At 38.8% G+C, this 12,956-nt stretch overlaps 1 protein-coding gene across 1 annotated transcript; it reads right to left on the bottom strand.

Annotated features, from left to right (window-relative positions):
• LOC8065994 lies at positions 7,223–11,089 on the bottom strand. The gene is made up of 4 exons (XM_002446028.2): positions 10,782–11,089; positions 8,264–8,874; positions 8,101–8,184; positions 7,223–7,529 (listed from the first exon to the last, which is right to left on the bottom strand). The coding sequence occupies exons 2-4, from the start codon at positions 8,742–8,744 to the stop codon at positions 7,459–7,461; spliced, it is 636 nt and encodes a 211-aa protein (XP_002446073.1). The 5' UTR covers positions 8,745–8,874; positions 10,782–11,089; the 3' UTR covers positions 7,223–7,458.

The following is a 12,956-nucleotide window of genomic DNA, read 5'->3' as shown; positions in this document are numbered from 1 at the left end:
ATACATGTGCCGCAAAGATTCGATGTGACGGAAAAATCTGAAACATTTTACAAAATATTTAAGGAAGTAAACAAGGCCCAACTGGATGGACACAATGGACTCTGTAACCAATTTCATTTTTCTAAATTTTTCTTACACGACGACATGCATGCCTCCTGGTCACATCATGCATATTACACTGATCTGCAGGAGAGGCTTAAATCACGCATGACAGAGAGAGAGACATCAACTTATTTTGCAATGATCGATATTATCATCGCCGGTTTGTTTTAAATGTGTGCTGCAAGCCTGCAACTCATGCCAACCTTCGTTGTACGACATTCACACTGTTCCAATAATATGCATGCATGCACTGGCCGGCTGACTGGTTGGTAGCTAGCTACTCCCCTCCGTTAGGCTACGGTTTCATGACCCAGTTTGTAACGCTTTTAGAAACAATGCAGAAGAGATAAAACTCTGTCTATTTTCATAAAACTATTATCATCTCTCTCTATTAATATAGTGCCACATTAGCTTATTTAACGTCTATAAAACTCTAATAAAACTACATCGGGACTGGCCTTATAAATCATAAGTCATTCTAAAAATCTTAGAGAGTCAAAGCATCTCAAGTTTAACCAAAAATATAAAAATAATTATAAAGACTTTTGGCATCAAATAGGTATACTATGAAAATATAATTGATGAAGAATTTAATAATACTTAGTTAGCATCATAGATGTTATTATATTATCAAATAAATTTAATGAAACTTGAAATTCTTTGGCTCTCTAAGATTCTTAGAGTGACTTATAATTTGGGATGAAGGGAATAGAATATAATGTTCCTCGACTTGTTTCTCCTTGATTTAGTACTCCTTTCTTCCATGTCTTTGTTTGTGTAGTGCTCATCATCCATCAACCGTTTGATCTTGGATGTTATTTCCTCCGTCCTAAATACAATTCAAACTTTTAGAAGTCATCTAATGATATTTATTAAGTATTATAAATATTAGTGTTTTTTATTTATATTTGGTTGATATTTATTAACCATCCTAAATATTAGTATTATATATATTTCTTTGAATTTTATATCATTTGGCTTATAAAATATATTTTTGTAGTAAAAATATATTGAAATATAAGTATTAATACTTTTTATAAGCTTGTGTAAACTTAAGAAAATTTGTAGGAAATAGTATCAAATATTTTAGGTTTGATCCTAGTCAAATTGTCTAAATGTTATAGAAAATAGTATCAAACAGTTTTATAGTAAACCTAAATTTTAGGTTTGGTCCGAGCCAAATTACCTCAATCTTAATTTTATCTAAATTTATATAGAAAATAGAATCAAACATTTATAACTTATGTACACTATGAAATCTTTTTTTAACGAATCTAATTATATGCTATAGTAATATTTTTTATATAGAATTTGACTGAACACTATTTCATATTGCATTCTTTCTAGCTAGCTAGAAAGGGTCATTTCAACTATCATCCTTTTTCCAAAATAGTATATAGTAACCTTTTCTAACTCACTAGTATTTTGCCCAGGATCGAGTAGACAGTGGCGCTGCCATTACCGGAAATAGGGGCTTTGTCGAGTGTCAAAGTCTTTGCCGAGAGCCAACTGTCGGGCACTCGGCAAAGGGCAATTTTGCCGAACATTACACTCGGCACAGAAAGGCACTTGGCAAAGAAGGCTTTGCCGAGTGCCCGACTTTTGATAATGGCAGACACTTGGCAAATGACCTCTTTGTCGAGTGTCCGGCTCTCGACAAAGAGGGATACCAGGTAACGGCCAACACCCTGATATCGCTCTTTGCCGAGGGCCAGCTATTTAGCACACGGCAAACCTACTCTTTGCCGAGTGTCAAATTTTGGCACTCGCAAAGTTTTTTTTTATTTTAGCCTCTAAAATTTTTTGTACCGCCCTCCTAGTGTACCTGGTACTACATGTTAGAATTTGGTATATTTTTGTGGCTTCTTGCTATATTTAGTTACTTTATATCATTTCATTAATTTTTTTAGAAAAATACAAATTTAAACTGCACGTGCATCGAATAATGGAATTTAGGGATTCAAGAAATGATATTCATGTAATTGAGTGTAGTTTGAGGCCATATCTAGGAAGTTACCTGAAATTTCGAACATCTTGTTCACAAAACATGACCACGAACTTACGGATAAAGTGTTTTTTAATTCTATAAAAAGCAAACGAAGTCTAAAAATCATGAAACTTATGAAACCTGTGGAGACGATGTCAAGATATCATATATGCAGACTATGATAAAAATTTGAAAAGGTTTCATACCAGTTATCATGTACAATGCTTAGAAATCAAAACATCTTCATATATCTATAGTTTACTATAGTATCCACACCGTAGCCATCAGATCACTCCTATGTAGGCCTAGCTAGCTAGCTGAGCCATATATGCCTACCGTGTCCGCCGAGCTACGAAACAGAAAGTTCCTTTTGTGCTAGAATAAATATGCAGGAGGCGACATGCACATGCATGGCACTGTCTGAATAATTGTGGGCAAAGTAGGAGCAGTGAAACTGCAGGTAGCTTAGGGCATTGCAAGTTGTAACCATGCATATCTTCTATAGATCGTGCAAAATAGAGGTCACATGTACACCCAAACATATATACATGCTCAAAAGTATTCCAGACGAGGACCTAATAATAAACTTATTATATATATATATATATATATATATATATATATATATATATATATATATATATATATAGGAAGAGTATACTCTGTAGCTAGCTATAAAATATGTTATTCTGTAGCCACCTCCATTTACGACAATTTTATATACTAATTTACGATAATATGTATACATATTTACGATAGTTGGGTTACTATAACACATGAGGATATTTACCGTAATGTTATAGTAAACCACTTAGTAAGGAGTTACTATAATCTTGTAAATTAATATAGTAATTATCGTAACTCAAAGTGGCTACAAAATAAGTTATTTTGTAGCCAGCTACAGAGTATTAGTTCTATATATATATATATATATATATATATATATATATATATAGAATGCTTTTGAGCATGCGCGTCAGGTTTTGCTTCTCGTGGATTGCTCACTCACTCACCTTAGAAAAAGTTCAGAATCTCAAAAGGATTTGAGTTTACAAACTAGCTAGCCCAAAAGGGATAGGTCTAGCTAGCACTGAACTTTATTGTACACACTCCAATCTATCATCCATCGCAGTCGCAGATCGATCGAGACCCCTCTTGGTGCTGAAACTGCCGGTGTAACCGCAACAACTGCATTATGCATGAAATGAAATGCAGGCATCATATCGGACGTTCGTTCACTGTTCAATTCAATCAGCCCGGCGATTGTCGCGGCGCAGATTATTGCATGCATGGTTGTTCCTCGATCAGCTAGCTAGCTTTTTGGTAGCTCCTCCATCTCATCGATCTCTTTGCAATTGCATGCATGCAACTGCGCGCCTTTTTCCCTGTCGTAGCTAGCATCTACTACGTGCTCGATCGGTGCCTGCCTGCATGATCGATCGCGCGAGCAGCCGTTCGGTAGTGTTGGTGGTGGCGGTGACGTGCCGCGTGCTCGCCGACTGTACATGTTCCACTAATGATATAAATTGCAGGTCGTGTCAGCTTTATGTATACCTTTTGACTTATTTCGCCCGGGCCCCCCATGAGTTGACATTTTGTCGTGGCAGATTGTTGCATTGATCGGTACTTTTTCTCTTTTTTTCCTTTTTGGTCGATCTGAGAACGACGTAAACTTTGATCCTCCACGATATCGATGTTGTTAGTACGCCTCATCCAAAAACCAAAAACTTTTTTCAAGGTTTTTCGTCACATTAAATCTTGCGGCACATACATGAAGCACTAAATATAAACGAAAACAAAAACTAATTGCACAGTTTATCTGTAAATCGCGAGATGAATCTTTTGAATCTAGTTAGTCCATGATTGGACAATATTTGTCAAATATAAACGAAAGTGGTACAGTACCAAAAAAAACCAAAAAAATTTCGAAACTAAACGAAACCTAACTCCTCAAAAAGATTGAACTGTAATCTGGTCAAAGTCAAATTGCCTCATGCACATTTAACTAAATTTTACAAAAAAAAAACTATAGACACATACGCAATAAAATATATTTAATGATAAATCTAATGAGTATGATCAATCTTGGTTTTGTTATAAATTTGATCAAACTTTGACTTTGTGTCACTTGAGATAGATTGTCCTAGAATTACATATATACCATGCAGGCAGTGACTAACCACACGAGCTAATAATGGGCTGTAACCAGTGAATCAGCAGGACTGTAAAACAAGGCATGTGCCTGCCTGCCTGCTGGTGTTGGATAGGATAGGTATTAGGAAAGCTCCTTTTTACAGATAAATATATAAGCCTACTGGCTAACCTGAGTGGTAAAATTTAGAGTATATATTCTTCCTCTGTCTCTAAACAATTGTCGGTATATATATCACATAATTGACTCGATTTGTAGAACACTAGTAGAATCAGGCTCATACCTGGCACCCCTTTTTATACCACAGGCGGTTCCAGTTACGACGCGCCTGTGGTATAAATAGGGCGGTGTCAGAGATCATCCCAGCCGCATGTGGAAACCGTTTATCACAGGCGGTGGTTGGCTTAAGCAACCGCCTGTGGTATCTCTGTATAAATACTCATTCTTCCTCCCCGACTAGAACAGTATCTTGCACCCACCTTCCATTGGGGGCGATTTTGGAGTTCCAGATTTCTCAAGTACAAGGGGGGAGGTTTTGATCTTCATTTCTGGGAAGGAGGTTGCTAAAAAAGGTTAGTTTATGTCCCTATTGCCTCAATTTGCTCATTCTAGCTCAATTTGAGCCACTTTTTGGATCTAGGGTTTCACCATGAGTGAGAGAGAAGAATAGCTAGCTTCTTGTCTTCATTTGTTAATATGGTTAGATGGGGTTGTTTAAGAAATACGTGTAACATTTGTATCTCTAAATAAATTTATTTAAAAAACTAGATTTAAAGATATTTTCAATAATACTAATTATATATTAATATTTTTTTTAATGTATAATTAGATAAAGTTATTTTTTAGGAGACGTAAACTATAGATACTTAAGGGACAGAAAGAGTATATGCCACGGAAGGACGGCGCAACAAGCAGTGAATTTTTTTTTTATTTACCTTTAAGGTGAAGCCACAACGCATAATGTAGATAGCTAGCAAGCAGCAAAAAGGAAGAGGACCGTTTTGGAAGCAAAGACGATGTTATGTCAGCATGTCCACAACACATGACCAAAAACGTTTATCCATGATGAAGAATGACGGATGCTATTGACCATAGTAAAAAAAAAAAAGTAAAGGAGCTGTGCATCCCATATATCCCACTTACCACTGTCCATGCATGTCTTTTTTATAAATCTGTCAAATATTTAGCAGTGTTTTTCTCTTATAATAAATTAGTAAACAGTACTTTCAACCATGTTTTTTCAGCTAAGCAAATAGGGTGCCGTGTACACACTACTACTACCCCACCGATTGTAATCACTCTCTCTATCTCTAACCTGACTTTTAATGTTGGATTTCAATCCAATGATGGATAATCGGCATTGCCGGTTGCTCATTCCAGCAATGATATGCTATTTTCGAAGAAAACAAAAAAAGTCCAAAAAAGAGAAAATATACACCAGCATGCGACCATACAATGCAAGCATCTCTTCCCCACGCCACACGGGCAGCAAGCTCGATCAAATGGCTTGTCTGCTCCAACAACTAGTGAAAATGAATGAATGAATGCTACTTCGTCGATCCAACTTTTGTATGTGTGGCAACTGGCAAAAGGCCGGGTTTCCAGTTTGTATCCTTGCTGTCCAGCTCATCTGCATGCCCATGTACGTGGCTGCAGTGCATGCACAGCCTTATCTTCCTAGCTAGCTACACCAAATCACCAATGCATTGTGTGTGGCTGCACAGATCAATATAGGCTTTGTTTAGTTTTTTTAAAAAAATATATAAAGATTTTCAGATTCCTCGTCACATCGAATCTTACGACACATAAATGGAACATTAAATATATATAGATAAAAAAATAACTAATTGCACAGTGTAATTTGCAAGACGAATCTTTTGAGCCTAGTTAGTTTATGATTGGACAAGATTTATCAAATGTAAACGAAAGTGCTGCAATGTTTATTTTGTAAAAAAAATGAAATATAGTGATGACAAACAAAAACTGAGATGCTATCGTTTTCAGTTCGTTCGTCATCTATCAGTACTCTCTATCAACAGTTCGTTGACATGCATGATAAGCTGCCATGTGCTAATTTTCAGTCTTTTTTTCTTTTTATTACCACGACAACTATATTATAGAGGTTTCTGTTGTGAAATGCAGTTCTTTTAATTATATTTTGCTGTTCCAAATGTTTATTTAAATGTGAATTTATGCTATTTATTATCTAATAAATGTGATGAGCACCGCAGCAGAATACAAAAATACATAGCCGTTTTCAGGAACTGTATCATGAGTGCTACATTCTTGACCTTTTCCATTGTGTGTATGGCAAAGGTTTCCAGTGTGTATATCCTTTGTTCTTCGCATCTGCCCATGTGGCTGCAGAGCACAGCATTATCTTGCTGAAATCGGCCCATCAGCCGGCAATGCAAAACACAAAACTGATCGATGTGTCTGCCTACGTTTCACTCGTGGGAATAAAAATTTGACGATGGTGTAAATAAATAAATAAATAAAATTCTCGTTCTTTCTTTGACCGAAAATCTAAGCTGGAATTTGTTTATTTATGCCACGAAAAATCTATGCGGTGTGGTGGCAGAGCACATGGTGGTAGAGTATGATAATGCAGAGGTAAAATCATCACATTAATTATAGTGACTATCCTCTACCATAGGGAATCACTTTATAAAAATGGAAACACGTTATGCGTGTTTTAAAAATGGAAACCTGCAAATTGTAAACAATCAATCATCATCAAATATGCAAACGATGTCTTTTTTTCATGAGCATGAGTGAATTAGAGCTGAATGGGCCTTTAGTTAAGAAGCCACTCTGACCCAAGTGCAAAGCCCATATTTTAGCCCATTAGGGGCTCATCCCGATGGGCCAAAAGTTGGACATCAAGCATAAATAATCTTTTTATTCCACAAGCGTGCAAAACTATGAACAACTGTACCTCTCATTGTGTCACATAAATAAATCACAATCACATGACAAAGGAACAAACAAAAAAAGTCAGGTTTAGGATTAAACATGGCAGGTTTATCTGTACGGCTAATTACATAGCATTACAACAAAATTACATCAAAAGGGCAGGGAATGGAATAGATAAAAAAAAGGAAAATCAAGAAAAGGTGTTACACAGGCACAACATGCTTCTGCAATGTATTTGAGCATACATACAGCTCTAAGCTGTTACACTGTCATCACATTAGAGACTATCGCTGCAAAGGTGTCAGCTTCGATGAGCATTTGGGGAAACCTTCCCCAGAACATTCAGAGACTTCATTCGCTGCAGCTCTTTCCCTACAAAATCAAATATACTGTTTTCATAATGAAAACATGAACTAGGTTGTGCTAAAGTAAATTGTCAGTATATTGCAAAGATGTCAAACCAAACTACCAAAATCATAACGGTTAATCGTTTGTTTATTTATTTATTTAGGTGACAGATGAAGTGTAAACATGGATGTCTATAAATACAAGTACCGTTTGTGGTTGCAAGATACCATAGACAGAACGGCTTAGACAGGATACAAGGCATTATTCAATCTTGGATACATGTGGGATCATGGATACAATGCAACACTTTGTGCTTAAGCTCTGAATTTTCTCAAGGTGCAGGCAAGGCAACAGCAAATGATAAGTGGAGGGAGGCCAGGAGCGTAGTGTAAAGAACATACTTCAATGGATGAAGATCATGAAGTATATATATAGGATGGGGATGCATGAGGCACCACATACAGGATAAGGGTTAGTACAGGGGAAGCCTATTGAGGTGGTATTGCATACAAATGCTGCGCGACAAGACAGTCCAAATGAAACAAACATAACCTTCAATATGGTAAGGAAGCAAGAATAACAGTAATATTATCACCTTCCTCCACTAAGAGATGTATTGCCCTTTTCTCCAGCTCAATTGCATGCATGTTTCGCCCAGCAGCCGAAAGGGACCTAAGCTCTGAAATTAACTGAGGGAATCAGTATTCTGCGAGGGGGGAAACCTACGAATTATTAGTGGTGTTAAAAAAACTTCTTACTTCGCAAATAACCCTCCTGGGTTGAATTATCACAGTTCTCCAAATATGTCTGTAACCGATTAAATCTCTCATTCCAGTATTCTATGCTTGGCTGTTTCACCTCCTCTTGAATGCCAGTGCTGGAAGGAACTGGTGGCTCAGTTTTCTCCAGCACAATTTCCGCATTTGATTTTTCAGGAGATTTGGCAGATACAAGTTCTACAGGTTCAGCAATAGGAGATGCCACTTGGGGCTTATTGGCCTCCTCATGCTGAACATCTTGGCATGCCTCCAGCTCTTTTGCTTTGTCTTTTCCATTACCTTTCAACTCCTGAGAAGGGTTCGCTTTACTATGCTCAGATTCTACTTTCCTTCGTACATAAACATTATGATATGCAGGACCTGAGGGAGTATCAGTCTGCAGCCGTTTGATGCCGATAGCCTTTCCAGGTTCTGTGGTAGGTCCTTTATCTTTTGGCAACAGAGAAGTTCCTTGAGACATTTACAGTTTTTGCCTTTCTTTGGTAACTCAGCTGTTGCTGTTTTCTTCACCAATAATGCTACTTGCTTGTCACTAGAAGGCCAGGCTCCTCCAGTACATTAATACACACGTTTATTAACCATAATTAAACCTGCAATGCATAAGCAGGTAAGTGGAGGGAGTAAGAAGATCACCATCATTAAGACTGACAGGGGACTCAAAAAATATTGGTGAATTGAAATAATGGAAAACAGAGCTAGTAAAAGGAGCCATACTACTTGTTCTTACACACATCTTTGTTTTCATATGTCAGTGTACTATTTTCTTAGCAATGCATTTAGTTGAACACTTTAAAAGCGAGATGAAAAACAGAACAATTCAAGACCTCCTCCACTGCACTTGCCTTTGAAACAGTCTCTGACTCTGTTTCCTACTATGCTGTTCTAATCAAAATTTACAAATTCCAACCAAATATAAAATGCACAGAGTCAGATGTTAAAATACCTTTTTTTTTAGTGAGCAACCAGGGACCAAAAGACACAAAACTACCCAGAAATAATCTAGTTAACATGCTCCTTTTTATCTTTGATCATATAGCTTGTTTTTAGTTTGATAGAAAGAGACAAAGAAAACTACTAATCTGGCAGTTTTAGCATAAAAAATAAGAGAACAAAGATTCAATTGAGCAAAAACTAACCAGCTAAAATGATATGAAATGAACATCTTTGTCAGTTTAAAGCAGTTAACTGTGCAAGATTCGTAACAGCCATTATGCCAAACTGAGTGGTTAGCATTCTTTCTTGACTCTTAGATCAAAACACCATTCTGTAAAATTTGGGGTCCTTTCATGATTACCCTTATTACAGGTTACAATAACACTAGTCCAAGTCCCTCCCTTCCCATGGGCATTGTTTGCTTATAAGAACAAGAAACATAGCAAAGTAAATATTTCTTTTTTTCAAATCAAGCATAAATGAATTTGCTTCACTGTAAATTGCAAAGAAATCAGCGCAGGACTCCTAACTGTGTTTTCTTTATTCAAACCATTCAGGTCTCATTTCATATCCACACAAAACAGCTGCTACCTAAATGTGTATGCTGCATCGAGAACATGAATCAAATACAAAGTAAAACACAAGAACCAAAATATACTCTGATGATTGAAAAGTGAAATCGAAATTGACATGGTTTAACAGCTGGCCAGGGACCACAGGATTAGCAGTAAAATAAAAGGCAAGATAAATAGCGTAAGAGAGTTGATGACTTCCCTGTTGTGAACCTAAAACTGTTTCAAAAATTGTGCTAAAATAGTAAAAAGCTCTAAGTGACAGCATACCTAAAGCTGAGGCCATTTACACATAATGCAACTAGTTTGATTGCTTTTTTTTCTCAAATCACAAATGAGCGCATGCATTAAAACTCAGTCTATGATTGCAGGACACAGTCATGCAAACAATGTAAAGGTTTGAATAAATGCGAACATTCGTATGGACTATGGAATGACATTGCAGGAGATAACGAATTTCCCAAAAGCTGGAAAATAAGTGCTGAGATTTCACCCATTTCTATTGACCTAACGGCACTACAACTAAGAAACTAAGAAGCATAAAAGTGAAGTTAAAGTGATTTTGAAAAGATGGCATCACAAGCCAGCGTCATTTAAACTAGCAATACACAGATGAAGTTTATTTTAGAGCCTCCTGACCACAGCACCAGCAGTAAATGGCAATATAAACAAGAGAAGAGTAAACATTTCCTTTTATTGCTTCCCAATTCTGAACCTAACTATAACTCCTGAGGGGGGTAGAGACAGTCCGTAACCAATCCAAATACAGCAAGTCCGTTGCATTCAATTCAACAAGAGGGCTATTATGACCCTACAAATCAACAGAACATCTCAATCCCCATTCACAGCCACAGCAACAGAGACAAATCACGAGCGGGTGGGGGGACTTAGGGTCCGCTCACGACCACAGACGATTTCACCGTCCGTAGCACCAAGCACGCTGTCACGGGCGACGCAGGGTCACGGATGGTGGCGGGTGACAGAGGACTCACCGGAGATCCGCGGAGGCGGGGACCCGAGGCGCGCGCCGCGGGGGTGGGGTCGATTTGAACGACGGAGGGAGCGCCCGCGGCGGGTCAGGCGAGCCGAGCCCGTCGGTTCGATTGCAGGCGGGGGGAATGGAATGGGAGGTACCCGTCAGCAGGAGTAGATTCCAGATGGTGGTGCTCACCTAGGGAGGCGGGCAGGCGGCGGCGTGGCTGATCGGCGGCGAAGCGGAGCGGAGGAGGCGAGGCAGGTTGGAAGCAGAGGAGGATTGGGGAGTGGGAGGCGAGACAAGAGAGAGAATCCAACGGAACTGTGTCTGTCAGTCTGTGTGTTGTGTGTGTCTCTGCTATGTGGCCCCCGTCAGCCGGTGACGCCGTCAGATACTCCGATTGCATCACGGTCAGGGGTCGTGGCTCGGCCACTACTGGTTATTACTGGTTAATCAATACTACTCCATAGTACAAAACATAAGTAGCATGTTGCAAACTGGTAATTTTTTTTATTTTAGATAGTGTTTTTTTTAGAGGCAAAGGATATATTGGCAATCCAAGGAACGTACAAAAAATAAGTGTCATGTTGCAAGCTGTGTAGTGTCTAGCATTTAGAAATGCTAAGATTGTATAAATTGTTTTCGTATGCAAACAAAAAAAAGTCACCTCATTTGCTTCTCATTCCCCTCTCTACTGTCTCCATGGCTTCCGAGAGCTCCCACACATCTACTATCATCATGGTTACTCCCTCTGTTCCAGTATATAAGGCGTAACCACCTCTGGTTCAAAGATCAAAAACATATTTAATGTCTGTGAAAGAGCATGCCTTATATTATGGGACATGAGTAAAAAGTGGTTACGCCTTATATACTAGGACGGAGGGAGTACTTCTATTTGAGGTGGCCCCAACTATCCCCCCTTGTCCTTAAAGTATCATTTAAGAACAATTTCAGCAGACTAGCTATGTAAACAGGATCCCTACTCTATTTTTAGGCAGTAGATCAAAAAGTTTCACATAAACAGGTGACATTTTAATACCCCTACTTTTGTTACTCTCCAATTTCTTCTTCGCACTATTTGCTTCTCAATAAAAAGAGAGCACCTAAAAATTAGTTTGATGGTTTCTCCCTTCCCGCTAACTCTCGTGCTCGCTTCATCCCTCCCTCCTTGGATCCGGTTGCGCTGAGCTCGGCCATGCCTTCATAGCTGTCACTAGCCCTTCTCCACCCAGTGAGATGCCCCCCTTGCTGTGACACCACCACTACCGCTAACCCCATTCTCCAAGTCCATTGAGGTTGGATTCAGCCATCCCAAGGAAGATAATATCTCCATGCCCGCTAAACCACACACGGTCCCTCCCTCGGCGCTGCCCCGAGGTGGCAATACCTTCTCATCCTCCCAGGGTGTTGCCACCGTGCCAGCCCTCACCAGACATTGCCTCCTCGTCGACCCTCGTCCTTGTGGTGGATTATGGCGCACAATTTCCCATGAAGCGAGGTAGGCAAGCTCAGTTGATAGAGCAAAGAAAAAGGAAGAATAGAGAATGACGAGTGGGTTCCACATGGTAGTGTCTATTATGATGAATTTGGGGGCCCTAAATTGAGGGTTGTTATTGGAGACAATAGCTGAAAATAGGCATCGTGAAAGTTGAAGGGCTGTTTTGAGTAGTATTGTTGAAGATGCTTCAAATATTGCCCGATCATAAATTTAAAATGGAAGAAGTAAAGCATACAAATCTAGCAATGGTGATACAGCAGGTGCCTACTTAGGCCTTAACGTAGAATATGGTGCATTAAGCAAGTATAAGCATCAATATCTAGTCACAATCCATCTTCATCATGTTCCTCTAACAAAGCTGGTATTAAGGACTTGTTTGGTTAGGCTCCTCTTTGACTTTAGCTCTAGCTTCTGCGGAGGAGTCCTACCAAACGGTTTAGTAGGAGAAGTCGTTTGAAGCTATTTTTGAGTGGAAAAGATATCTCGGTGCCATTTTGTAAGAGCCACAAATGACTTTGGCTCATCCGGAGAAGCCCTTGGAAGAGCGCCCTACCCAACTGAAAGGTTCTTGTTTGGTTTTGGTAATTGAGTGACAACTTAGGTAGACTAATAGTGTTTATGTGAGATACACAAGAGATTAGTCCACAGGTGATTATATGATGATAGAGGAGCTCAAGGTGGAGAAGATCATGA

The sequence above is a fragment of the Sorghum bicolor genome, chromosome 6 (genome assembly GCF_000003195.3).
Source record: "Sorghum bicolor cultivar BTx623 chromosome 6, Sorghum_bicolor_NCBIv3, whole genome shotgun sequence".
NCBI lineage: Eukaryota > Viridiplantae > Streptophyta > Magnoliopsida > Poales > Poaceae > Sorghum > Sorghum bicolor.
This window is presented reverse-complemented; position numbering and strand designations above follow the sequence as displayed.

Excerpts from the sequence above, each read along its gene's own strand:
- LOC8065994 (XM_002446028.2), bottom strand. The coding sequence starts at position 8,744 with ATGTCTCAAGGAACTTCTCTGTTGCCAAAAGATAAAGGACCTACCACA. Across the intron at positions 8,185-8,263 it reads CCAGGAGGGTTATTTGCGAA|AGCTTAGGTCCCTTTCGGCT; the intron begins GTAAGAAGTTTT and ends AGTTAATTTCAG. Across the intron at positions 7,530-8,100 it reads ACATCTCTTAGTGGAGGAAG|GGAAAGAGCTGCAGCGAATG; the intron begins GTGATAATATTA and ends TTGATTTTGTAG.